Genomic DNA, 27963 nt, shown 5'->3' with positions numbered 1-27963 from the left:
TCCTTCCAGCAGCTTATGTGCCTCTTGGAATATATCCCTCCTGCATGAAATTTATCTTGCCATGTATATGCCCACTTGGACACGGATTATGCAAGGTCTGAAGTAATGTAAAATAATTACGTCAACTCCAGCAATCAGGTGGTGTAAAATACCTTATCACCTTGATACATTTTCACCATTTATTTCAAAAAGGTTTTGTAACACCTATTTGGGCCACTTGGGGTTATTTCACCAGCTAGAAAACTAGAGCATGGGTTACACGCGACTTACACCCAGGGCAGGGCCTTCGCTAAGTGGAAGTGTTCCCTCTATGGTGTAGTGCAACTACATCCCCCCCAGGCTACTGTGCACACAAAAACAACTTGGGCGCCAGGAGGTTCTTAACAATCAGGAACGGTTTATTATGCCAAAAAGGGCAAATGACCACAGGTTTCAGTACTCAAGCAGGAGTTGAGGAAAACAGCATATTGAGAGTTCACACAGATCAAAGGCAGGCTCACACAGAGAGTACACAGGCAAATGCAGTACAACCTTTTCCTCCTGGAAGTTGTCAGGAAAGCAGCTTCTACCCTACAGTCCCTCTTCACTGAGGTCCCTGACTGGAGGCAACACACAGAGCCTCTGGGAAGCTACTCCCTTACTGCAAATCCTCGTGGGAGCTTCAGCTGCTCTTTCTCTCTATCCTATCTGCCTTTCTCTCCTAGAGAGACTATGACAAGTCTGCCCTAGTATATCTATTCCTCATTCACGGGGTTACCTGGTCCCCAACTTGGACACATGCCTTCTTCTGGGCCTATTGCACTCAGTCCCCCTGAGCACATCCAGCTGGAATCACATCCAGAGGCAAAAGAGGAAGTGGCCACTCCCTGCACACACTATATAGGAGTGTGTCAGAGCAGTGTCATCAAATCTCTCAGCCTATCACTGTAAAGGTTATTCTGTAACAGGGATTCTACCCAATAACCCAAGGAAATGGTGAAAAGATTAACTCTATAGGGCCTGTATCCCTATAGGGCCCTACAGTTTCTTTACTGTTCTCCCGGTATTTATTGTATCACACAGTATGCTAAATAGGCCCCTCTTTGTAAAATGTTATTCTCCTTGGTGTCCAATAGTGTAGCACAGTCATGCACACATGTGTAATAGCTTTGTATTCCATTCCATAGCAGTGAGCATGCTCCATGAAAGAGCTGTCAGTCATTCTAACATACTGTGGGTAGGATTGCAAAGGCGCATTGTCAACACTTATCAAAACTCCCACATACACACTGGGGTACATTTATTAACACTGCTATAATTTGCACATGGATAGGCAACCTTTCAGTGACTAGCTTTTTTCCAGCCAGCTGCAGGTTAAACAATAAAAGCAAAAATCTCATTGGTTGCCATGGGTTACTGCCCAGATACAACATTTGCCAAGTGGTGAAAAATATGCCTTAAGGTAGCCACACACGGGCAGATTAAAGCAGCCGATATCGGTCCTTTAGATATGGTGCAACATTTTGTGGACTGATGAAAGCAAGATTGCTCTTTTTGGGTCTAGGGCCACAGACAGTTTGTCAGACGACCCCCAAACACTGAAATCCAGCCACAGTACAATGTGAAGACAGTGAAGCATGGTGACACAAGCATCATGATATGGGGATGTTTCTCATATTATGGTGTTGGGCCTATTTATCACATACCAGGGATCATGGATCAGTTTCAATACACTAAAATACTTGAAGAGGTCATGTTGCCTTATGGAGGAGGTGCCCTTGAAATGGGTTTCAACAAGACAAAACCCCCAAATACACCAGTAAACAAGCAACATCTTGGTTCCAGACCAATAAGATTATGTTAACGTTATAGAGAGGCCAGCCCAATCCTCAGAATAAAAAACATGTGGTTTCTGAGGCAAGCCAAGAAATTGTGAATTGCAGAATGTAACAGGTGTCAGAAGTTGGTCGACTCCATGCAGCTCTCAGAAACACTGCTTATACAACTAAATATTAGTTCAAAGGAAAGCAAAATCTTGAAACATTTTTCAGTTATACAGTGAATGTTTGAGTTTGTAAAAAAATGCAGACACTACTATTTTTTGGAACAGCCTAATATTCTCTTTTCTTCACTTGCTGTAAGGGAATAACACAAATTTGATACATTTTTCTTAATGTTTTGATTTGGAATAGAATGCATTTGCGTGTATGGAAATAAAACCTATTATAAAGATTTTGAGCTTTATTCACTTTTTTAAAGACACTGCTATTATTCTGAACACAAGATATTTCTTTCTACAGCATGACAAGTACTTTGTTTAGATCAGCACTTCAATAGCTATAACACATAACAGTCAAATGAGGAATGGAAAGTCTCAAAGCAGATCTTATTTGCATGCCTGGTGTGACTGCGCCTTTAAAGCGGTCACTGGCTGTGTATTTTAATGACAGGCTACGTGGATAAAGCTGCTAGGTACACGAGAAAACCCCAAAGCACCAGAGTTATTTAAATGAGTCACTCTATTGATTGACATTTCAGGAGAACATCTGGCCCCCTCATACTGACCCAAATGTCCCCAGCTGTCCCTGGTAAGGAAAGAAAATGTTCTTCCTGAGAGTATCGATTCACTGCATGTGCTTCACTCTCACTTTTATTTAATTAATGGCTGTGAGCCTGTGGATATTCTGTGTATGAAAGCCTGACTTTAATCAGGTAACACTCAGTTCCTACATGAATACAACAATATAATGAAGGAAAAATAGAACAGTAAGCGAATAGTGAGCAAAAAAAAGCAGACACTGAAATTAAAGAGCTATTCCAGTAACTACTAAAATTCAAACTACTGTTGATATGTACTGAGACTGGATTTCAGTCTAACGAAAGAGGCGAATGCTGGTTGTTATAGCTACAGTCAGATTAACTGCAATGTGCATGTTTGTTTGAAGGCTGCATATATGTGAATATAAAGTATGTGAGTATGTGGTCTTTACCTGCCAGGACTTTATTAGACAACAGGAAATATTTTAGCATCACATACCCTGTACCTTAATAGATTAGAATTAGAACGGAAGATTCACATGGGTAATTACTGGAAACAGCTGTTTTTACCTGCACAATACAGATGATGAGACATTAAAACAATATGGTTGTTTCTACTGACTCACCTCATGGATCCGTGGATTGGTACACTTGACATTCCTGCTGGACCAGTCTAGCCACTGATTTTGGGGAGACATGCAGTGATGGTGTAACGTACAATGGCCTTCTCCCTTACACCAGCCGCACTCATACTTATGATCAGCTTTCAGGCACAGGCCGCAGCTCTCTCTCTGTGCTGCACATTTGTACAGGTGAACTATGAAGGCAACAGAATCATTAAAAAGGATCCACAAGGCAGAAACTTGGCATCAATTCTACAATTACATACTCATTTTTTGTATAAACAATCCCATCAGAATCAGTAGAATCTAAATTGGAACAATTACAATTGGAATCCCTGCCAAACATTACAACTTTGTATTAATATTGAAAATATATTAAATCTATTATTTACCTTTAATTAGGTATGGGTTGTCAATGGTAAAATTTCCATTCCAGACCACAGAAAAGTCCACTGGCAGATCACTAACATTCATTCCTTCATAGATGTACTATAAAAACATCAGAGCAGTATATCAAACATTTTCAAAACATAGACTTTTCATTTATATACAAAATGTATCAGTGAAATACAAGGTATGACGTTTGGTTTTGGACTAGTAACTCTTAGAAATCATGGGCTTGCTTCCAAACCGTAGACCAAACAAATGTTCCCTTCTGGCTAGTTGCCATGGGTTACAAGAACTAGAATCTGGTCTTGGGTTTCTGCAATAAAAGTCACAAAGTTTCCACCAGATCCAGCAACTCATAACAGCCAATGAGCAGGATGAATGTTACAGTTGAATGTTACAGGATGAAAGAGTTTGAAATATTATTTGGAAACCAGAAAAAGGCCACTCAGGTGGAAGGTTTATTTTTGCTAATGGTGGAGAGTTGCATGCCAAAGCAAACATCTGACAATCTAGACCAAGTTTGGCGTTATTACATCACTTCTTTCCTATTGACTTCATTGGGAAGCAATATCATTAAGCAGTGGTGCTCTTTTTTTAATGATAATCAAAGTCACAGGGAGTCCAATAGGACTTCCCATTAATTTTAATGTTTAAGGAGAGCTACTCCCTAAAAATAAATATGGCTAAAAATGCTATGATAAAGGACTTCAAACTTATTACAGGGGGTCACCTTCTTGGAAAGTGTCTGACACTCAGGGGCGATCCTGGCCCCTCCGCCACCTGAGGCAGCAGCAGTTGCTGCCGCCCCCCTCCCCTGTGCGCTTACCTTTTTGCGCCTGAGGGGGTCCACCAGGGCAGCAGAGAGGGCCAATGCACTAGCGCAGAGAGCCTAACTGCGCTCTCTGCGCTAGAAGAGCTGAATTTCCGTTTTGAAAACAAGAAATTTGGCTCTTAAAGTACCAGGAGCGGCTTGTGCACATGCGCGCGTGCATACCTGAAGGGTGGGTGATGCGGCCGTTCAGCGTGCATGCGTGCGCTCGTGCGCATGTGCACGGTGGAGGGGGCCCGGCTCTGCTACTGGGGCATCTTTGGAGACACAAATCTTTACTGCTAAAGGGCTGTGGTTGCCTTGGGCTGGTACAGAAATCCAAAACATAATGTACAACATTTTTAGCCTACTTCATTAGTTATGCTTTAGTTCTCCTTTAAGCAGTGAATAACATGCATCTTAAATGCCACTACAAGACCAATGAACACAATGTGTCATGTAGTGTTGCTTGTACTGGCATTAAAATATTGGTAAGGACATTTATTTTACTGTCTGCTTTAATAATGTAGTCACAGCCCAGGCTTTATCCAATATAGCACGTTTTATAGTATCCCACACTGCCTGTACTGTACTCCAGTGAGATCAAAGTGGCAGTCACAAGGCATCAACCATTTGAATTGAAAATGTTTATTTCCAAACTCCAATTGATTCATAACATTATGTCTGAATAACAATAGCTTCCTTGAGGTACAAAAAGAAACCATGGCCTCCAAAAGATAACAGCTGTATCATGGTTCTCACTCTCATGAGCAGGCAGATAAGAATGTGAATTGCCCACAATGCATTGTGCCCAGCCCCAGTACTGATGGGGTTACACAAAAGAATTCTGCACCTACACACAGAGAGCACTCCCTGTAGCTGTTTGCTCAATAAATGTGTTTATTTTTTCCTTGTGCCATGTGCTTCTCTCTCCTGCAGACCCTCGGCTGCACTGCCAGAAGCCAGTGTATTAGGAATTCTATGGAGCCTGTGTGAGCTGGGACTCACAGAAACAGATAAGCCTTCCCAGTTCTGCTTTATCACACTACTGTAAATTAGCTTTTTACTTCAACCCTTTTCTCAGATTGCTGTCTACTTTCTCCAAATGACCCCCCGCAGACTGCGACAGGGAAAGGCCAGATAAAGCCAATCATCCTTCCAAAAATGTATCCTGATTTACTATGGATCAGGTGTGCAAACATAACAGTGTTGATTTGCTCCAAGCACCATACAAGGGAGCCACACAATTGCAAAACACAGGTGCCAAGCTCCGTCAAAAGGTCTGTTTAATTTCTAAAGTTTGCAAACTGAGCTTGAATGTATTTATTGTGCTGACATTACCCTCACCATTGCATGGTACATGTAAAAATTGTGCTGTGCAACTAACATTTGTTGTGTATTAGTTATTCTGATACCCATATGGTACACTAAGCAGTAGTAATCAATTATAGCACATATATATATGTAGTATATTTACAGGAAAATAATTAGTGAATCTAAAATAATAGACAGATTTTTTAAACCATGTTCTCAATATAAAGGGGAAAGTAACTACCACAAAGAAGTGGTGTGCTGTACTAAAAATGTATGACTAAACCCTCAGGCTGCAGGCCTGCCAGCTCAGCAGCACTGCTGTAAAAAATCATGATAGTAACAGTGTAAAATCACTAATCATGAAAACTAAAAAGAATTTTAAAATAGAACACAAACTGCAAATGTGCTCAGGAGAGCACAGAGCAATTTTACATTCATTTAAAGTTTATAGTGTTTTTTCTACCCCCATTTTTTCTTGTAGCAGTATAGTATTGAAAAAGTTTTATAAAGGTGATTGGTCCCTTCAAATAGGTAAATTAACAATAGAGTGAGGAATTCAATGATTGTATATATGGACCAACACAAATGTAAGACATTTTAATTTATGAAAATACTGTAATTTATTTGTAAATATAGCTAGGCAGAGTTTGGTAAAAAGTTGGCCAAATTGGTGGACTTAAACTGCCTGTGTCTGGCGCCTTTTCTGATTAGCGTTTCTGTTCTTCTCTGTGGCTTCTACTGCCTTCAACACTATAATGCAACATTTTTTTCTTTTAAAATAGTGAATAACAAAAGAAATAGCAAACAGCTTTTTCATAAGGCTGCAAATTCCCTTAAACCCACAAAAAAACTCAGTCTGGCCAGACCAATGCATCGATTGCTCAATGATGAAAAATAAAGGATGTGGTAGTTGCATGATTAGCTCTATAGATTTTGTGGTCTCGCAGCCGCAGGATGCAAAGTGGTGCTGGACGTTCACAGACAATTATTTAAATAAAAAAAAAAGCTAAATTAAAGAGATGTGGGTTTCCCTTGTTTCATTTGAAACAGTTTTCTTAAATTGAATATCCAGAAGCACATTTCTCAGATTTGGTTCATTTATGTAAATGAAATTAATTTGTCCCCTATGTAGAAGTACTAAGTAGCTAACAAATCTAATCAAAGTGGTTTGCTGGCAAAGAATGATGAGAGTCATAGTTCTATAACAAGGGAAATAGCTAGATTGAAATCTATGTAAACCATATAAATGGTGCTGTGAGGTTACCAAAATGGGGTTTTATATAAACAGTTCTTGACAGATGTGAGCAGAGCACATACTCACCGAGCTGTTCTGGCACTGGACACTGGAGCTGTTAAAACGCAGCGCTGGCATACGATGTACCACTCCCTGGATGTTTAGGACACACTCATAACCTCTCTGGCCGGACTGTGGCTGAGGCAGGTTTCTAGCTTTCAAGGTGATCGGCCTCACCTCCCCAACAGGAATTAGGATCTCCTCACTGGGTACTAGCTGGGGACAATCCTGGGACAAGAGGAACACATGTCAGATATATAAAATTGAAACAACTTTAAAAACATCTGAAATGTTATTGACGGAGGTGCAGTTTCAATAATAGAATTTTGCCTAATTAAAGAAAATTTAATTCTAGGCCACTTCCCATAATACATAAATGAAAAGAAAAAAAATATTCTCAATGTTATTTGTAAATGTAACTACAATTCTCAATGTTATTTGTAAATGTAACTACAATTCAAAGAAATAAAATATTAGTTCCTTTCTGCACTAGTAGCTCTGACTTTTGAAGCAATGTAGAAGTCTGCCCCCCTGCATGCTTCGTCACAGGCCTGTTATTCAGCTCGCTTCTGCAACAATGTTTCAATAGTTAGAACTGCTATTGCAGAGAGTGACAAGGGACCGACAGATACTGTTTTTCAACCAATTCTATATATATATATTTCATGCATTTTCATTTTTGCATTTACAAAAATGTATCTTTAAAGCTCTTAGTTGAGTATAGGGAGTCCTCCAGTTACAAACACTCAGCTTACATACAACTCACACTTACAAGCGGAGGATATTACAGTAACATACTATGGTTTGCTTGAATTTTATTAGCATTTATCTTTAATATACCACCTGCACCAACCCTCTCTGGTGTGCGGTGTCTACTGCGGAGCACAGAAAGGTAAAAATAAATATTATGCTAAGACAAACATCTGTCTAAGTTGCATTTAATAAGTAAATGTATATGTTTCAACTTACATACAATTTTAACTTAAAGGGGAACTCCACAAAAACATAACTTGAGCTTTTTGAAAAGTAAACATAATTTCAAGCAACTTTGCAATATACATCAATTAAAAAATATGCAGACTTTTCATGATTTTTAATGGTTTCTGATTGTTCCCTAAGCCTAGCCCCCTGCTCTCCTGCTGATCTTTCTGACTACTTTGCTGAGCTGGATGACTACTGTTACTTTGTATCAACAGCCACCTGTCCTTAGACTGCATCCTCCAAACTCCACAATTCCCTGCACATGTGATTTCAATAAGGAATGGAACATCACAGTGCAATGCATTGTGGGGTATGTAGTTCCTGCATGCTGTATGTAAGCTGTGGAGAAGTCGTTACAATTTGTAACATCAGTGTTTAGTCCCTCCTTCCCTGCCAGGATTTGAAATGATGCAGAAAGAGAAGAGCTGAATTGCAGCATAGAAAATTGCATTTATGCACAGGTAACTGTGATAGGTATATTAACTGTTTCTGTGTTATGTTGGTCTCTTTATCAAATTTTGGTTTGGAAGCTGGAGTTCCCCTTTAAGAACAAACCAACAGACCCTATCTTGTACGTAACCCGAGGACTGCCTGTATACCCTATTAAAGGCAGAGTTTATTTTCCCACACATGAACAATGACAATGAAAAGGGCATATCTAATTTAAAGCACTGGACCTTCTTATTTGGATGTATACATATTAGTGGGTGCCTCCATGGTCCATAACATTTTTTCTTGGAAAACACTGGATTTAGGATTGTGGCAGTAGCATAACTAGAGTGCACCTGGCCCCCCTGCAAAAAAATCTTCAGAGGGGTCCAGCGCTCTACGATCCACATCCTCCCGCCCCCTTCCCACCCTGACTCTGCCCACTTTCCGCTCTGACCCTCCGCCCCATGTCTCTGCTTCCTTGCCACAAGTAAGAGAGCGATTGGGGAAGGAGAGAGGTTTTTTGTTAATTATAGGCCCAGCAGTCCAGCCCCCTTTTCCCCGGCCCTCCCCTGCGACTGCAGGGTCTGCTTCCTCTATAGTTACACCACTGGATTGTGGTGCAGATAGCAATGATTTTCTTCAGCTCCTGCTCCTCTGCCCGGCTGAACAGTACCTATACCTGTGGCAGTGAATATCGGAAGGGCATTTCTGTACCTAAGCCTCTGTTTCGTTCATTTATCAAGATTTCCATTTATTCTGTACCTTCTACAAGAAGGTACAGCCATAACTTGCATTCTGCAGGTCTCTCCTCTCAGAGAGATTTGGATCTATGCGCGGCATGCTTAAACAAATTTCATTATTTACTCTGCTAGAAAGCCATTCCTATGAATTACAGGTCCGGGAAAAGGCACCAATACAACCGCTCTTCTACTTCTTGCTTCCAGTTGGTGAAACAGCATTATCGCTAGGATAATATGTCCACAAATCGCAGCTTCTGTTTTAACATTTCCCACCTTGGCATGACAAATTATTTGTGGTTGTGTTTGATATTATATCCTGCAGTTTAATCATAGATAATTGTTGGCCTACCTTGTAGTAAGGGTTTTATTTTGTTCCTTTAAAAATGCCTGACAATGCAATTTTAGGAGAACCATGGTGATCCAAATATCTGCAAATGAGAAATGGACTATGGCACACGCTGCTGCTGCTGGTTGGTGGAGGTTGCTCAGGAACATTTATGAGACAGTGCTTCCAGTTAATCTCTATCTACTGACAACATCGGTGCATTTTTTCCATTAACATAATAGGGAAGTGGCTGTCACCAGGCCACTGGATTTTAATTTCTACCATGACAGTTTGTATTATATTTTCTGACTTCTATGATACTGTATTTGCCCAGACAATAAAGGCACTGGCAAATACCCATATTTATGATTCAGCTTAATATATTTTGGCCACCGATGGTGTTTAAATATTTGATATATGTGTATACTGATCTATCTATACATTTATACATATAAAAATATATAAAATGTGTTTTTAATGGATGTTTACCTCTATACCCTTCCTCTATAGATACGACAGTGGGCCCTAAAACCCACTGCTACAGGAGACCCAGACTTTAGGGCGAGTACCAGATAGCTATACTGTCCTAGGCAAAATCGTGGAAACCTATAAAATTCACCAGAGTTAGTTACATCCATTGTATGTGTAAGATTACTAGGTTATCTGAAAAATCATGGCCATGATTAATAAATACAGCTAGAAGGACTGCACTAATTGCAATTGAATTTAAATGGAATCGGTGCAGCCCTGCAATATGCACTTATTAGAAAAAGTCCCTGAATTTTTAATTTATCTAACTTTATCTGTGTGATGACTTGTGGCTCAGCATATTTGTTATCATAAATGATGTAACACAAACCTTTGTCTGTACCGTTTGCACTGTTTTGATTAATAATGATTAATAATGCACATGGCCAGGCATCCTGCAGTCATCTTTTTCTTGTTTGGGAAACATGGATATTAAATGACTCGCCCTAGGCGACAAGGAATTGACACATGAATCAAGCCAAGGCCAATTTAAGTTAGCCCAAAGGCATAGCCAGCGAGCCACTCTTTGCTTGTCTTTATGTATATGTGTATACATTTGGGTCATCTCACAGTGTTTGTATTTATGGCGCACATTCTATAGACTGATACTTGAAACTATACATGGTAAGTATGTTTTTATTCCTGCATGTACATATACTACATGTTTGCCACCTGCTAACAATCTGCTAACTTATGTAGTATTACTTATTATTGTAAAATTATTATAAAAAATAACTATGTAGAGGATTGAAGGCTAAGACAAAGAACAAGGCTTTAAGGTATGGCTGTACCTCAGAGACATTGACGCGGCCCTCTTGGAACGAGCAGGAAGTTGGGTCATGAGTACAGAGGTTTCTGTATTTACACCAATGACAGCGAAAATCCCCATTCACGCAGGACAAACAACTGTATAAGAAATACAGAAAAATTCAGTTAATCAGTTAGAGCTTGCGTCAAACATTTAGGGGATTATTTAACAAGGTCCGATTTTATCTCAACATTTTTTGCTTGGGTTTTTTACGCTTATTTATTATTAAATTTTCTCCGAAAATTTGCTTTGCGGGAAAAAATGATTTTCAAGATTTTTTGGGATTTTTTGCCTGAAAACACCAAAAACTTTGTGGTATTGCACGAAACCCATAGCACATCAAAAAATCAATCGGCTGTCTCCCATTGACTTATATGCAACCTCGGCAGGTCTGAGATGCCGGATTTTCTGACTCAGACTTTTCCATCCTCTGAGGTTTCAAAAGTCAGATTTTATTCAAAAAATGTATTTTGCATTCAGAGTTTAGTAAATAACCCCCTTACTGTACAATAATAAGTAGGTTCTACTTTATATACCATTGGCAGGAACATGGCAAGAGAGGTACAGGTATGGGATCTGTTATCCGCAAACCCATTATCAGGAAAGCTCAGAATTATGGAAAGCCCATCTCCATTTTATCCGAATAATCCAAATTTATGAAAAGATTTCCTTTTTCTCTGTAATAATACAACAGTACATTCTACTTGATCCAAACTTATAATATATATATATATATATATATATATATATATATATATATGTAAAATTAATCCTTACTAGAAGCAAAACCAGCCTATTGGGTATATTTAATGTTTACATGATTTTCTAGTAGACTTGAGGTATGAAGATCAAAATTGCAAAAATATCTGTTATCCCGATAATCCCAGGTCCTGAGCATTCTGGATAACAGGTCTCATACCTGTACTAAAAATTGATTAGCAGCCACACACAATGCTCCTGTTGAATTGAGTTGGTTTAGGGGATGGTACTGAAATTTTACACTAGGAAGCAAAGGTACCTGCACCCAAAACAATCCCCCTGATCCATAACCATACGGATTTTATTTTTCAATATTATCTACACCAATATTTTTGGTTGCAAAACATTATGATATATAACCAATAAATAACTCACCACAATTTTCCAAAGCAGGAACATTTCAGAAAGCTTATGGCATACAACTCAAGGACTAGAAGACTAAGCTCCCAGAACAGTATTCATTTTCATTTTTATTAAAACCAATAGAGTGAAACCAGTATTTGTGTATTTAGAGTTCATCAGTGGAAAAGCAGAATGCATAAAGTTTATCCACCATCCAGAAATTAAAACCTGCAAGATCCCATAAAATGGAGTCTTAAAAATAGCCATATATACTTATATGATTTATATTCACAAATCCTACTCCTGAAAGTTGTCATCATTTTTTAAACACAGGGCCCACCCACTAGAACTGGATGGACATTTGGGGTTTTAAATATCCAAGCAACAAGTGGATAAAACAATCAACAGTAAGTGATGAAAACACTGGTCTTGGTGCGAGAGTCAGTCTGTTCCAGCGAGGCCCTGCTTTCTTTCCCAGATTCAGTATTTATTTGTTCATCCAAGCTGGAGAGGACTGCAGGAAAAAGCTGGGACATCTCTGGAACCAGCCAGCTTGTATAAACAGCAGCTTCCTCTGCATATAAACTGGACATTGCAGAGCATAAACAGTACAGGATCCCTGAAGCCATATATGACTTGAGATGCATAAACACTGCATCACATTGACATACATTAAATACACATATATTTGCTATTAACATCTCTGGTTACACACTTCTGGCACATTCCATCTGTCACCAAACCTTAATATTTATACCAGGGAATGTCTAAACACCTGAACTATATATATCATGTAACTGTCTACTCGCTTTGCTCTGCCCTCCAACCCACATTCATTAAATCACTCTGTTTTCTAGAAAAACTACAGTCAGAGCATATGCCGATTTGTGGTACCGGTAATTCAACAGCAAGAAGGCATATTCCTTAACATCAGAGGTGGGACTGGTGTCAGACTGTATTATCATGTACCCTGATATGCAGTAAAGATTTTGCCATGTTTGCAAGAACAATGCTGACTGCAGCCAACAGCTGGGAAGAGACAGGGTAAATGTACTGGTTACACAGTGCCTGCTGAGACTCTAAAAAACTATACTTAGTGCTATTCAAATTGTCCATCTCTTGATAAAAAAAACATGTGCTTAATATGCATGAAAATGCTAAATGTGATTGATAGTGAACATTCCCCAAGTATATATTTGTACTGCATAATATCTATATTGTTGCCAACATAAAAAGTGAGATTATGTATTACTGGGTAAGGTATGCAAATATAGGTTGGAAGATATAGCAGGATGGGATTGTGACAATAGGGCAAAATGGCAACAACAGAACAAAATAGGTGACTGTAGTAATTTATGTGATATGTAAAATGACTTCCAGCCAAGCCCGTTGTAGGTTTCTGGGAATTATAGTTAAAACAACAGCTAAGAGGCCATAGGTTACATGGTCCTATTTTATATAACAGGGTTCCCATATACTGTATCCTGTTTTACCCTTGATACCACCATAATTAAAAAAAAGGTCCATGTGGTATAATCCTTATAGAGCTAGTGTTTTTTTTTTTTGCTTTGCCCAGCTCAGAATGGCCATAGAAAAATGTAACACCTTTGTCCAATTGGTCACTTTTCTAACATTGCCAGGGTCAATGATATCCTGGGGCAAATCATAGTAAAAATGGCACTGTCAGTGGAAATTAGCAACAGCTGGAATTTAGGCATTTGCATTCACATTAATCAAACAAATGACTCCCCCCAACGTCTCAATTTACCCACTTAAACATGATGAAGCTTCGTGTGTGAGCTGTCACCGCTTGGCACCCATAATATTAATAGTGTCATAATGGATTCAGCTGTCCATATCCCAGATATATATATTTTAAAGAAAAAAAGGGGTTTATAGCAAATATTAAGTGATACAAGTACTACTGCACTGGGATACTACATTAATTGCCAAACTCCCACCTACTTGACCATAAAGTGCCCTTACGCAAGAAGAGGATAGTTCTTAAAATGCACTTTTCTTTAAAGCAAGATGGGTTCACATTTCTGTATAAGGTAGTGGAGATGAATGAAAATGTCAAGTAACGTGCCCGACGTAATGCGATTGGGTTTCAGCCAATTTATTGTATAGCACCTAGGAAGTATGTACAGATGAAAGGAACGCTTGGGGCTTGTACTGATCTATCAGTTTGTGGCCAAAAGTGTACCATATTTCATACTGGGAATATTGTGATTGGGTGAATTAGATACGTGATGATATTATACATGATGACATCCAAACATTGTGTGAATAAAAAAGTACATATTCTTACCGCTGGTGAGCACTGCAGTTGTAGAATTTGAAGTTTGTGCTGACAAAAGTCTTCTCAGTCTCTTTGGAGATTAGTTGTAACTCCACACCAAACCAGTCTGGAAGGAAAAGTATAAATAGGAATGCTGAATGATAATAAATGACTGAATTCATATAGGAATCTGCATTAAGGGTCTAAATATATAGAACAAAGGTGCAAGACATCTATACAGTAAGATGTTTTTGACTATGTACACATATTACTCCTCCCACTGTAATCTGGTATAACCACGCACAAGCATGCACACACAACTGCACACCCAAACACAAAGAATGCTGTTATGTAATAAAATGTGCAAAGTTTGCTACAGGTCTAATCACCTACGGCAAACAATCGCAAACAGTATTTACAGGTCAAATATCTCATTGGTTGCTATGGGTTACTGCACCCAGCCAAAGTTTGTGCATTTTATAGAAATATGTGAAATTATACGTTTTGTGCAATCGCATCTTTTGGAAGCATGGGAACATTAGAAGACAGTAACAAAGAAATGTTCTTTGTTTTGAATATTTATTTCTTGGCATCAAGAATTAATTGTATTTTATTCCCTTGGCCTAGAAAGGCTAATCCCTGCCTTTTTCTTGGTAACAGAACCCCTGCTGAACTAATGTCTGAGGCATCTTCAAAAATGCTTGATTTGTTGTTGTCATGAGATTTTAAAAAGTGTGAGCGATTTAACTCACTCTCCATGTATTACCTGACCTGCCATTAAATGAAATAAGCTACTAAGAACAATGCCTTTTTCACTACAGAAGAAAAGAGGACATCATGTTCAGTGTGATAAGTCACACTATAATAACAAATTCTGTTATGTTGCTGTACATGTAAAAATTGTCCTTGTATAAGATGTTTCAATTGCCATATGGTACCTTTTATACTTTGCTTATGAAAGTATATCAAAACTAAAGCACCTTTTTACACGTTTAATAAATGCCAATTTCCATTCTTCATATAACTTCACCAATAACTCTCTATTTCTATATATCTCACGGAATATATGCAGATTTCTAGGAAAAAGCAACTTGTGAATTAAAAAAAATCATCACAATTTGATATCATGTGACTGAGAGCTGTAGTTGAACTGCAGGTGCAAGGTGGCCGGCTGGATATCCCTGGGGCATAATAACAGATCCACAATGGCACACAAACACATTTCTGACTTGTAAACAAAAGCTCTTTTAGTTTACATCCACTGATGCCATAATTGTGTCTGGTGGGAATGGGTTAAGAAAGCGTTATGGGAATTTAAATCATAGCCATGGTAATGGGACATTTCTCCTTTGCCTGCCATTCTCCCAGCTCTTTGTGCTGTAGTGCAACAGTCTAACATCTGTGTCAAATTAAGGAAACTCTACTGGAGAGATTCTTACATTCAGCTTAAGCACCTTCTAATTGCTCATATGCTAATCACATCTTATGATTGACAAACATCACTGGATGCACACTGATCTACAGTACTTCCACAATATTCAAATAAGTGTTTTTCTCAAACAAATCCCCCATATCTCCCATAGGTGCATTGCAAGAAAGCGTGGAACAGTGTGAGCAAACGTTAGATCTTAGAGAATATCCCTAGTTACAATCTGCAGTGTAATAACTGTCTACCGAAAAATCTTATTGGGCAGAATTGGATTTTCCATTCTTAAGTTTGCCATTTGTCCGTTTATATTTATGTCTTTTATTACATTCCCTTAATTGTGCTCTTTTCACACAAACGTAAAGGCTCGGGTATGAGGCAAAAGCAGCATGAAGTCTTTAGGGGCAGCAGCTACACTAAACACACAGCCATTAACTCGAGACCATCAATTGTGGAAATTAGAATTGCTAGAGTAAAAACAAACTTTTGCACCTTAATCTATATTTGCTTTTACCACTGGGAAAAAGGGGATAATTAGATCAGTTTCCTGTTTCCTGGATATGCACTTACTTATTTTGCTTCCATAATGCTGTGATATAATAGGAAGGATATGGGAAATGGGAATTGAAGGGCCACAAAATCGCATTCTTCTGCGGTATCTACTGAAAAGTGTTAAATACTGAAAAGGGTGAAAGGACAGTTTTCTGAAAAATGTTCTTATAAATACACTAAAACCTTATGCAAGCAATTTGGCCTGTGAGCATGTATGGGAAAATTTGGTAAAAACTGCATTTTCGAGACTTTCATTCTGTGATAAATACATGCCGTGGTGTTTCCCTAACAAAGTTCTATAAAGACAAGACTCCTGGTATGTGGCATCTTGACAAATGACAGTTTTGACCTCAGGCAGAAGAGAATGTAGAAGAAAAGCGTAGGTGAATGAAGGGTTCAGAATGCCAAATGACTCCATAGTCTTACCTTGGGCAGCGAGCATGGTGGGAATATCCTTGGCTGCTGGTGAAACACAGACAATGCGATTTCCACTTAGCACTTGACCTTCTTCTTGCTTCAGATTACCAAAAGAGCATGTCACCCCAGCAGAAAGGTCAGGGACATTGCTGACTTGCAGAGTGAGCTAAAAGCAAAGACATGCAGGCCAGCCATTGTTTAGAAGATCATTGCAAAGTACACATATTTAAAAAAAAATATTTAAAAAAAAAAACTAAACACGTGGCTATGTATTAGTTCTGCATTCTGTCCACATAAATTGAATAAAGAAAATGTACTTAGTAGTTAGAATAACTTGTATATCATTCAGCAGGTTCACAATTTTAACAAATCGGGTTACTTTAGAGCTTCAGAATCATCTTGTGAACGTGCAGTAGGCAAAGTCTTTGTCTGCACGTTTGCAACAAAAGTTAGAAAATGGGAATTACTAGTGATGGGTGAATAAATTCAGCAGGCGCAAATTTCCACGTTTCGAAAAGTCGAAGCCGAAGTCGGAAAAGTCGCTTGTGTCAAAACTGTTGCGCGTCAACATTATTTGGATGCCAATTGACTTTAAAACCAGTGTCAAAATCGACGTGGGCGTCAAAATTCATGGATTGCAAATTTTTCGCCGTATCACGAAGTACGAGGGAAATTCGCAAATTTTCCGGTGAAGCGAAACGGGACAAATTCGCCCATCACTAGGAATAACTATAACTGGTATCATGTCAACAAACTGTCATGTGCCACTTCCACCACAGTGGTTTTGGCACCCAAAATGCCCATATACTTAAAATAATTAATACTTTAAAAAATTGAATAACACTTATGACATGCACAATATTGTAGGATTTGCCAGTTGGAAATTAATGTATGCTAAATACATTCATACAATTTCAATTGTGCACAAGTTCATGGGATTGGAGCAAATTCCAGTTTTGGTTTTGTGATTGTCACTAAAGCATCCGACCTGAACCATAAACTTGTTCCTCACCGGCAGGCTGTGTTCAGATACTGGGAGGCTGTTGGGTTGAACGTTAACCTTCACACACTGGTTCATGTTGTCCGCAAATCGAAATGGCTCATCTGCCCGTTCACACTTATCCTTCCGTGAACACCTAAAATTGAAAATTTTGCATTAGATAGACAGCATTAATAAAGCATCATTTCAAAGGGGAAGAATAAAGCCTACATCGTATTTTCTTAAATATTGGAATTCCAACTCAGTTTGTGTAAGTGGGTCTGTGAATTACTCTAGATTTAACAGGAACACATTTAGGGGGTTATTTATTAAAGTCCAAATTTTTCGGGTCTGACTTTTAAAGGGGAAAATAAAATTTTTTTGGAGAACAAAACCCCCTCAATTCATGGGATTTATTAAAGGCCAATGGTGTTAAAAAAAAAACCGTATGATTCAGATTTTTTTTTACGATTTTAGAGTGACTTCCCCCCCCCTGCAAAAGAAAATTTTGTGAAAATGTATTGATAAATAGGGGGGAACCCTAGCAAGTAACTTTAACCAAGCCATTAAATGCAGTAGGAATGTGTCTGGTGTGACCCAATCCTAAAACAGAAGATAAATACCAAACGTTCTATTTCCTTATATGTATGATATAGCATGAAAGATAACCCTTGTCAAGTATGGGCTTACAGGGCATGGAGCCATGACATACAAACCTGACCTTGTTGCCACTAAGGTAATAAATCAGGATGTGGTACAACCTCTAGAAGCTGCTTATACCATTGATGGGTAAGAGTAATGACAATTGCAGTTCAGTAGCACCTGGGTTAAAACGGGTTCCCACACCTAGTTAAAGGCTGGAGCCTGACATCTAAGAAAGGCAGATGGGGTAGTGGGACATTTATTGAATTTAGTGAGGGTTATAAATTAGTGTCAAGATCAAGGGCTAATCCACATGTAGGGTTTAGAAATTATTTCAGCAATGTTAAGGGTCTAAATGACAGACTATTAAAATGATGGCATTCATGCATAATTAGTACATTCATATACTTTTATAGGCAAATTACAAATTTTTATGTTCTGTCATTGGAATTTACAGGGGACTATAGATTAAGAGACTGCCCTGCTCCTATAACCTATCATTGGTTGGTCCTGGAGCTTATCCAGTGGCGTAACTAGGGAGGAAGCAAACCCCGCAGCTGCGGGGGGGGCCCGGGAGGAGAGGGGGCCCGGACGAAATTGATGTCCTCCTGGCTCCTGGCTGATGAATGATCGCATCGGGTGTTTGATCCGTCATCCCTACCCACTGCCACTGGCCCTACCTCCTCTCCAGGCATACTCCCGAGTTACGCCACTGTTCCCGAGTCCGCCTCATTCTTACTTCCGCCCTCTCTCTCTCTGCTCGTCTGACATCTGTACTCGCCTCTCGCCCGCCCTCCCTCTTCCTCTTGTGTCGTCGTGTGGACGTCGCACGTTGTGACGTGAGTCACGTGATGGACGATGCAGGTGAGGCAGGGAGAGCGGAAGAAGCAAGATTAGGCAGAGGCTGCCTGCCTGCACTGGCACTGTGTAACTGCTGGACTCGGGGTGGGCTGGTCGGACTCGGAGCTGCCTGTGCTGCTGCTGTGCATGTGAGACAGAGAGTGGAGACGAGTACGTACCGTACGTTTCCCACTTCCCCCCCCTGACCCAGTGTTTGTACCTGTGTGTGACTGTGGATGGTGCTGGCTGTGTCTGTCTGTACTGTATACCTAATAAAATGTGTGGGAATATGATGCTGCAGGGTCAAAGTTTTGAGGGGATTTTTGAAAGTTTGAAAACCAAACTACAGATGGAGGAGAGAATTGGGGAAATTGTAAAAAGTAATAAATCATAAGGAAAGAAGAGACCATATAGAACACAAAAGGGGAGCAGTATAAAAAGTGCTATAGAGATATTTTAACAGAAAAGGAACTGAGATTAAACAGGTAAAGGGGTTTTGTAGAAAGGGAGAGAAAATCATTATTATCATTAATAACTGGTTTCCTATTAATAAAATTGGGATCATATCACTGGCCTTCATATATATTTATCTTTATTCCCTATTAATAACATTTAGATGATAGATCAACCATCATTTTTACCGGCCAGGCCAGTAAAATACCAACCAGATGCCAACCCTACCTACAAATTGTAAGCAGCAGTCCTGCCCTGCTTTATGCCCTGCTTTATGGCAGCTGAGATTCTAGCTATCTGTATAACAGTGCATTCTGTCCCAGCAGCTGCACAGTTGGGGGGCCCATAATTTTTCTTTTGCAGGGGGGCCCTGTTACTTCTAGTTACGCCACTGAGCTTATCATTTCGCTATCCTAACTGCACTAGGTTAGTAATGAAAGCTTACTGCTGATTGGCTGCTTAAGGTAAATCAGGGGCTTCTTACTTAAGGCCAGTGGGAAGGGTTCCTTGCATCATAAACAAAAGAGAAGAAATCAGTAGAGATTAACTATAGCTAAATTGCTATTTACAAAGAATTTGGTACTGCATGGGATCAGTTATCCAGAAAGCTCCAAATTACAGAAAGTTGGTCTCCCATTGACTCCATGGGGGAAATTTACTAAAGGACGAAGTGGCTAACGCTGGCAAAAATTCGCCAGCGTGACGTCATTTCGGCACCACGCCGATTTATTAACGGTAGCTGGCGTAAATTCGTTGGTGTAATTTCGCCAAGGAGATAGGCTCTAACGCCTGGCAAATTTTCGGTCTGGCGAAAGAGCGTTACTATGCAAGTTCACTACGTTTTTGATTATACTGACCGTTACCTCTATCGTCAGACTTGCCTTCGCCACCTCAGACCAGGCGAAGTGCAGTAGAGTAGATAGGAGTTCCTCAAAAAAAAGAAAATTTATCAAAGTCCCAAAAAACGCTGGAGTTTTTTCCTATTTAAAGTGTGATAGACTGAAAAAGATCGTAAATTTTATTTGGGGTACCCCCCTTCCCCCCTACATTTGATAACATATGGCACCTAAACTATACTGTGGGCACATGTGTAGGGCATTATAACCACTTTATATAATTTTAAATAGGTTCCCTGGCCTTTTGTAGTGTAATGTATTTGCTGCAGCCTATACGGCCATTGTACTTTAACTGCACACCGTATGCTAATTAGCCAACGCAAGCGTAACTTCGAACTGCTGAGTGTAATTTCGCTGGCGTAATTTTACAAGCGTTCGGTACCCTGTGCGCAACTTCGGATCTTTTTGAATTAGCGTTGTCCCGACGAGGCCTGCTCTGGCGAATTTTCGCAGGTTAGTGAATTTGCCCAAATATATTCCACATTTTTAAAAATGGTTTCCTTTTTCTCTGTTATAATAAAATAGTACCTTGTACTTGATCCAAACTAATATATAATTAATCCTTAGTGGAAGCAAAACCAGCCTATTGAGTTTATTTAATGTTTACATGATTTTATAGTAGACTTAAGGTATAAATATCCAAATTATGGAAAGATCTGTTATTCGGAAAACTCCAGGTCCAGAGCACTATGGATAACAGATCTCATACCTGTACCCTAGAACATGTGGGTGGTCCTGTTCTGAAAATGAGCAAATCATAAGATTCACTGAAAACAGCTGACAATTCTAAAACTGATCATAAAAAGTGTGAGATATCTAAAATGATGAAAAATAAAATACATGTATGGGATCTCTTATCCGGAAACCCGTTATTCAGCTCTGAATTACTGAAAGGTGGTCTCCCATAGACTGCATTATAATCAAATGAACCAAATATTTAAAAATTATTTCCTTTTTCTCTGTAATAATAAAACAGTACCTTGTACTTTATCCAAACTAAAATATAATTAATCTGTAGTAGATGCAAAACCAGCATATTGGGTTTATTTAATGTTTATATGATTTTCTAGTAGACTTAAGGTACATATGAAGATACAAATTACAGAAAGATCCATTATCCAGAAAACCCCAGGTCTCGAGTATTCTGGATAACCGGTCCCATACCAGTATTTCTTGAAAAAATAAGCCTAAAATTTAGCAGAGTGTATATAAGCAGAGATCAGTACTCACGTGTTATGAAGCACACACCAGCCACAATGAGGGTCACCAGAGCTGAGACATTCCTCACAGCTTGTATACTGCTCACAGTGCTCCACTTCTACTCTGGACACCTGAAAAACAACAACAGCGCACACATATAAGCAATAATAGAAATACAGATAACCCTCAAACAGACTTCTGCCCAGTTCTTCATAAAATATTGATTATTTCTGTGCTTGTGTATATACAAGTATATATAAAAATATTATATAAAAATAAGACTGTATGTTTACCAGTGATCAAGGGGGATTTTAAGAATAGTTTTCTCCGGTGACTTTATAAATCAAACTGACCTAAAAAAAAGGTGCTCAGTCATTATGAATTTATGTTACCAGGGCAAGTGAACTGAATCCCACTTTCATCATTTATTTCAATGGCATCAAGTGCTAGAGGACCACAACACAGCTACTATTTAAAGCAAATAATAGAGATGGCACTGACACTGGAAGAATGAAGCAGCAACCAAATTAGATTTTTATATTTTTCTGTGTATCAGCTCAGCGTCAGTAACAATGTTTCTGAATCAATGATCAAGCCTAAATAAAAATCAGCAAAGCGCTGGGACACTCCATTTGAAATGACAAGTTTGAGCTACGGCTGGCCTCTAACCTAGGCACATACCACTAACCACTTGGTTTCTCTTAATTCAAGCCCAGTCTGAGCTAGTGGTCAGGGTTTTACAAAAAAAAATATTTTGTTAATGACTTTGGGGAGAGCCAAGCGTCTGTAGCTGCAGTAATTCAGTGTAATTAAACCTATCTATCACTCCAGCAGCTGGAACACGATTCCTGATGAACTTTGCAATGGGATTTCACAGTCACTGACTCGCAGCCTCAATCGTCCTCTGAGGGAGATGGAAAAAACCTCAGAAAATCACATTGTAATGCAAGATTTGACGGCACAGTTCCACTTTCTAACCCTAGTGCTTAATCTATTCTCAATTTTATTGTACAGTTTGAAAGGCATACAATGAAATACAAGAGTAAAGTCTGCCCCTGTCTAAAGAGCTACATATGTAAGTGTTACTTTTATATATAATTAGTTACAACCCAGCATTGAGAATCTAATGAAAATGAGTGATTTATTTGTGTAGTAGGGGTCATTTACACTGAGGTCACATATTAGGTAAGGAAAATGTGCAGGCAAAACCGTTCCCATGAGGCATTAGCCTAAAATGCATTAAAATGGAACTATCGTGAAAATGAAAATGTTATATAAGCTTCAGCATACTGAAATAAGATGTTTTCTAAATACAATCAATTAAAAATGTGGTATTGTTTTTGAAATAATCACATTTATCATCACTATCCCTTTCTCAGCATCTGTTTCTCTTCATTCTCCCTTCATGCAGGAGTTGGGTGTCAGATATTAATTGACAGTTAGATACAATATATCTCATATATCTCCTTTACCCTAGAAGATGTATTAGAGCTCACTCGTTTAAAATCACCAGAAATCTGTCTCTTTACATGCAGGATTTGTGCAAACGGCTATTTTGTTAGATTTAGTTTGTAATAGAATCAGTTATTTGAGTGAGCTCCAATTCATCTGCTAGGAAAGGGATCCCCATTATAAGATATATTGGATCTAGCTGTCAATGAATATCTGACACCCAACTGCTGCATTAAGACATAATGAAGAAAAACAGATGCTGAGAGAGGGATAGTGAATATAAACTTGATTATTTGAGAAACGATGCAGAATACTTAAATGATTGTATTTAGAAAGTTTGTTATTTCAGTATGATGAAGCTCATTAATTTTTCATTTCCGCGGGAGCTCCCCCTTAATACAAAGCAGACATAGCTTTCTGCCGGGCTGGTTTTAAGGTTAAGGGGGTCCCCCAATCTTTAGCTCTTATCGGAGGGGCCCCCTGGAGTGGTTGGTAATGGTATATATACAGGGAGAAAAATACAGTATATATTCCTGCAAACATAGAACCTACCCTGAACCTTACTACACCTACATCTTCTCACAGATTAATTAATTACAAGTTTTTTTTAAAAGGTAGACTTAACATTGCATATGGCAATTAGCTATAGTGTCTAGTTTTATATGCCAGTACAGAAGGCTAGCAGGGGACAGGAGAGGAATAGACAGGTAATTGTGTCTTTATTTCCAAGGCTTGTCAGCAGCAGACATCAACTCCCATGTTTTAGATGGCAGAGAATAAAAAGATTTTTCTAGAGGTGACACAAATGGGAAGATAAAGAGATGAGTATTTTGCTTGAAGTGAGTGGGAAGTCTGGAATCTCAGCAGAATGCAGTGACTCGCAGCTTCTTTCATAATCTTCCTGTGTGCAATTCCATCTTAAAAGCAGCTCCTGAGTGCTGCGCGGGGTGCTTAAGAAGCTGAAACTTTACCACTCCAAACCCACCTGATCTAGGTTAACAGTTTAACCTGAAAGGAGACATCCCAGCACTCATCATGCAAGGGTTCCTGCCAGATCCTCCAGTGAAATGAACCACGATGATGCATTTGATTTGCAGATTTTCAAATAGAATAGATTCATAACAAGGGATTCAGTTACTTGCTGTACCCATTGTGTGAAATATTGAAATCTTAGGATGGCACTATGCAAGTATCACTCCAACAAGGAAAATGATACATGACCTTATAGGAACCTCTGATCTAAAAAATGTCATTGTATCTCAACCACACAGTCCTTATCCTTTCAAGAAGTGATATTTAGATCCTTGGAGTTAAGTATTTTTTTTTTTTTAAATACGGTGGAATTAATTAAAGGGATATCTCTTAGATATACTCCACAATCTTAACCACACAATCAACAAGCATGGGCAGATTTTTCTGTGTTCTGTTTTTTTTTTTTTTTTTCATATTCATGATATACATTCCATATTTTTAGTATGATGCAGGCTATAGGTTTACATACTATAGAAATTCCACAGAAACAACAAAAGGCATGTTAGTTGGATTTACTAAAAATGTTGGCATGCAATGATTAGCCTTCTTGCCCCATGTTTCCCTACCAGAACGATAACCAATCCTCTTAGAAAATTAATTATAGCTACTAACTGTAGCCTGGTGCTCTAGCTCAGCCCCCTGAGTCAAAAATAACCATCTATAATTTGAGAGTCTAAGCTGAAATAATTAGGGATTCTGCAAACACCTACACCGTTGTGTGGCTATTAAACCACAGTCTTATGCAAAGTCCCATCAGGGACTCATTAATAACACAGACTATAGTGACACTGTCATTTATCCTGGATATATCCCACCTAATAGACTCTACCTGTTCTCAGTCAGCACTTCTAAACACAGCTATTGCCTGGGGCAACTGGCTATTGTTAGGAAGACTGGAGATGTTTCAAGAGTTTAACCCTCTGAGAGATTAAACGAGTCAGCTATGTACATGGTTGTAACTGTGGTTTATATTGCTTATATTTCCATACAAAAATGCTTCTACTTCTAGAAATGTGTTGTTTAAAGCTATTTTTAAAAATACAATATAATTATATTAAGAATCAATATGATTCACATTAGATTTAATAAGACTTGGGTCCACCTTAATCTGAATGGTGTAGGCAGCTATTTGTTTGCAGTATATGCCTCCATCTGTAAAGGATAGTTCAAATTCCTCTCTCTCTCTCTTTACTCACTGTTTAAATGCTATCACTGCAGAACATTAAAGGCATTAACATGATACCATAGAGTCATAAATCTAAGCGTTCTGGAGGAGACACTTTATGATCCCAATCCGCGCTGTCATTAACAAGCATCTCGTCTACAGAGACAAGTACCCTGTCGCCATTAAAAAAAAAAGAGAAGCCGGTGCTGGTGTACCAAAACACATCCTCTCAGCCATAATTTAGCAATCAGATTGTGCACAGGGTGCCTATTTAATGAGAATTAAATTAGCCAGAGGGGAAGCACACACGAGTATTGCACTATCCTTAATTTTTAACTGCTGATGTCCTGGCCTCCTTCCCAAAAATAAAAGTATAAAAGCACAATGGTTGTTATACTGCCCAAATCGTAAGCAGAGTCAGGAGGGACCAAAGTCAAGAGAATGATGATGTGTTATTTGCAAGAGCTGAGCTGCTGTAAGGCTACAGAGCTGGATGGAGAACTATGCTGGAGGTAATGTAGGCAATCACCTGTTTTCATTTAAGAACACAATAAAATAATTAGGAGTTTCAATCTTCAAAACAGGCCTGTCAGAACTACAGCCTTTGGCCATGAACAGGTCTTTGGGGACTTTTGTTAGTGGTCTGCAAACAGCTCCATAATAAAGAATTATTTTGATGGGTCTCTTTACATGTGGGAAAAATACATTTGGTTTATAATGAAAAACATGGAGAAGTAAACTGAAATCTGCCATTGTAGTATGTATAATCTAATACTATACACAGTTATGGGATCCCTTATCCAGAAACCGGTTATGCAGAAAGTTTTGAATTACTGAAAGGCTGTCTCCCATAGGCTCCATTAAAATCAAATAATCCAAATCTTTAAAATGATTTCCTTTTTCTCTGTAATAATAATACAGTACCTTGTACTATATCCAAACTAAAATATAATTAATCCTTACTGGAAGCAAAACCAGCCTATTGGGTTTATTATAATGTTGACATGATTTTATAATAGACTTAAGGTATGAAGATCCAAATTACAGAAAGATCCATTATCAGGAAAACCTCAGGTCTCAAGCATTCTGGATAACAGGCCACATACCTGTACAGAATAGAAAATGTGTTTTTCCTACCTAAGATTAGTTTTAGACCAATCTTCCCAGTCCCAATTAATAAAACCACAAACATTCTTATAAATATTCCATGGTGTTTATCATTAGGAATCGCAGAACATTTGGCCTGCATACTCTGGGAAGGTTTCTCTGGAGCCTGTATCACTCACCAATACAATACTACTTCTTTCCAATCTTTGACAGATATGCCAGTACAGTGTTAACAGATTTACTTTAATATCTATCTCCTGGGAATCACTAGAGGAGAGGGGTTGGGACATGGTGCATGGCATAAAAGCAGAACACAGCTGTTGCAGCTAGAAATAGTTCTGATTAGTGAGGTAGAGCAAAGTAAGAGGTAGGTGGAGTTTCATTGCTGAAGAAACAGTGGTAGGACAAATGTGGGTCAAGATTAACCATGAATGGAAATTCACGGCTCAATTCCATGCACAGCCTTTCAAAAAAGAACACTTACTGAAGTTCTCTATATATGTAAAAAGTTCCCAGTCTTCTAACCTGCAGCAACTGAAATTGTCAACCGTTACAGTCAAATAACATTTTCAGTATCCTTTAGAACAGTTAGTTTCCCCAACCTTTTTGTACAGTAAGCCCCATTCAAATATAAAAGAGTTGGAGAGCAACACAAGCATGAAAAAGGTCCCTGTGGTGTCAAATAAGGGCTGTGATTGGCTATTGGTAACCCCTATATGGACTGGCAGCCTACAGGAGGTTCTGTTTGGCAGTACAGGCGTTTTTGTGCAGCCAAAACTTTGCCTCCAAGTCAGGAATTCAAAAATAAGCACCTGCTTTGAGGACACTGGAAGCAACATCCACCGAGTTGGTAAGGAACATGTTGCTCACGAGCCACTGGTTAGGCATCACTTCTTTAGAAGTTGCCAAGGTTGCATGGCAATATCATTTAGAAAACTGGAAATTTGAGATTATATATTGGAGATTTTCCAATTAAGTCTTTGATCTGTTTTTTGTATACTAGAGAATAACAAAAAATTATTGGTACATCAAGAGTCCTTTAAATATCCTGCTGCTAATCTGCAAGGAAACGACTGTTTAGACACAGCCGTTAGTATAGTGCAGCACCGTGCACTTGCATGTAAGTAGATTAGCCTCTGTAATTGTCCATTCCACTGACCTGTTATGGATATTTTAAACACTGTGTATGCATTTTCTTGCTTAGAATGAAATAATCTAAACCAAGAGTGACAGTAGTACTATGAACGCATTCATCTATAATAATGAGTCATCTGCCCCCAACAAAATGTTATAGTGATATAAGGAATTATCTTGGAATACAGTGACCTTTATGAAGACATGAACATCTTTACAGGTTGTGCATCTCCCGTCTCAGAGACCATTATTACTAAGTAGTATTGTATTTACTTTATCGCAGCCATTTTAGTACCATTGATTACTAAATTCAAACATCCTTATAAAATGTATTTGTTAAATGGTTCCTTATAATATATAAGCAGCAATGATTCAGGGTTCTGATTATAATGTTATGTAGTCAAATAGTATTATGATAATTATTACAGCTCTGACGCACGTCACAGACGACATCTTCTTCCACGCGATCTTCTTCCTGCTTTGAACGGTGCGCAGTAGAACCGTACCGGCGAAATGATCCTACTGC

General features: G+C 38.7%; 1 protein-coding gene across 5 annotated transcripts in view; it reads right to left on the bottom strand.

Annotated features, from left to right (window-relative positions):
• Positions 1-27963, bottom strand: part of plxna2.S (plexin A2 S homeolog) — a 207578-nt gene that overhangs the window by 59531 nt on the left and 120084 nt on the right. For all 5 annotated transcript variants that reach the window (XM_018249152.2, XM_018249150.2, XM_018249154.2 and 2 more), the window contains exons 5-12: positions 21578-21678; positions 17550-17673; positions 16547-16703; positions 14173-14269; positions 10744-10858; positions 6974-7174; positions 3533-3629; positions 3144-3334 (exon numbers count right to left, since the gene is read on the bottom strand). In XM_018249152.2, coding sequence (XP_018104641.1) covers positions 3144-3334; positions 3533-3629; positions 6974-7174; positions 10744-10858; positions 14173-14269; positions 16547-16703; positions 17550-17673; positions 21578-21678 — 1083 coding nt within the window. The remainder of the gene's footprint in view (positions 1-3143; positions 3335-3532; positions 3630-6973; positions 7175-10743; positions 10859-14172; positions 14270-16546; positions 16704-17549; positions 17674-21577; positions 21679-27963) is intronic.

Source organism: Xenopus laevis, chromosome 2S (assembly GCF_017654675.1).
Source record: "Xenopus laevis strain J_2021 chromosome 2S, Xenopus_laevis_v10.1, whole genome shotgun sequence".
Taxonomy (NCBI): domain Eukaryota; kingdom Metazoa; phylum Chordata; class Amphibia; order Anura; family Pipidae; genus Xenopus; species Xenopus laevis.
Note: the sequence above shows the minus strand (reverse complement) of the source record. Positions and strands in the feature narration are given on the sequence as shown.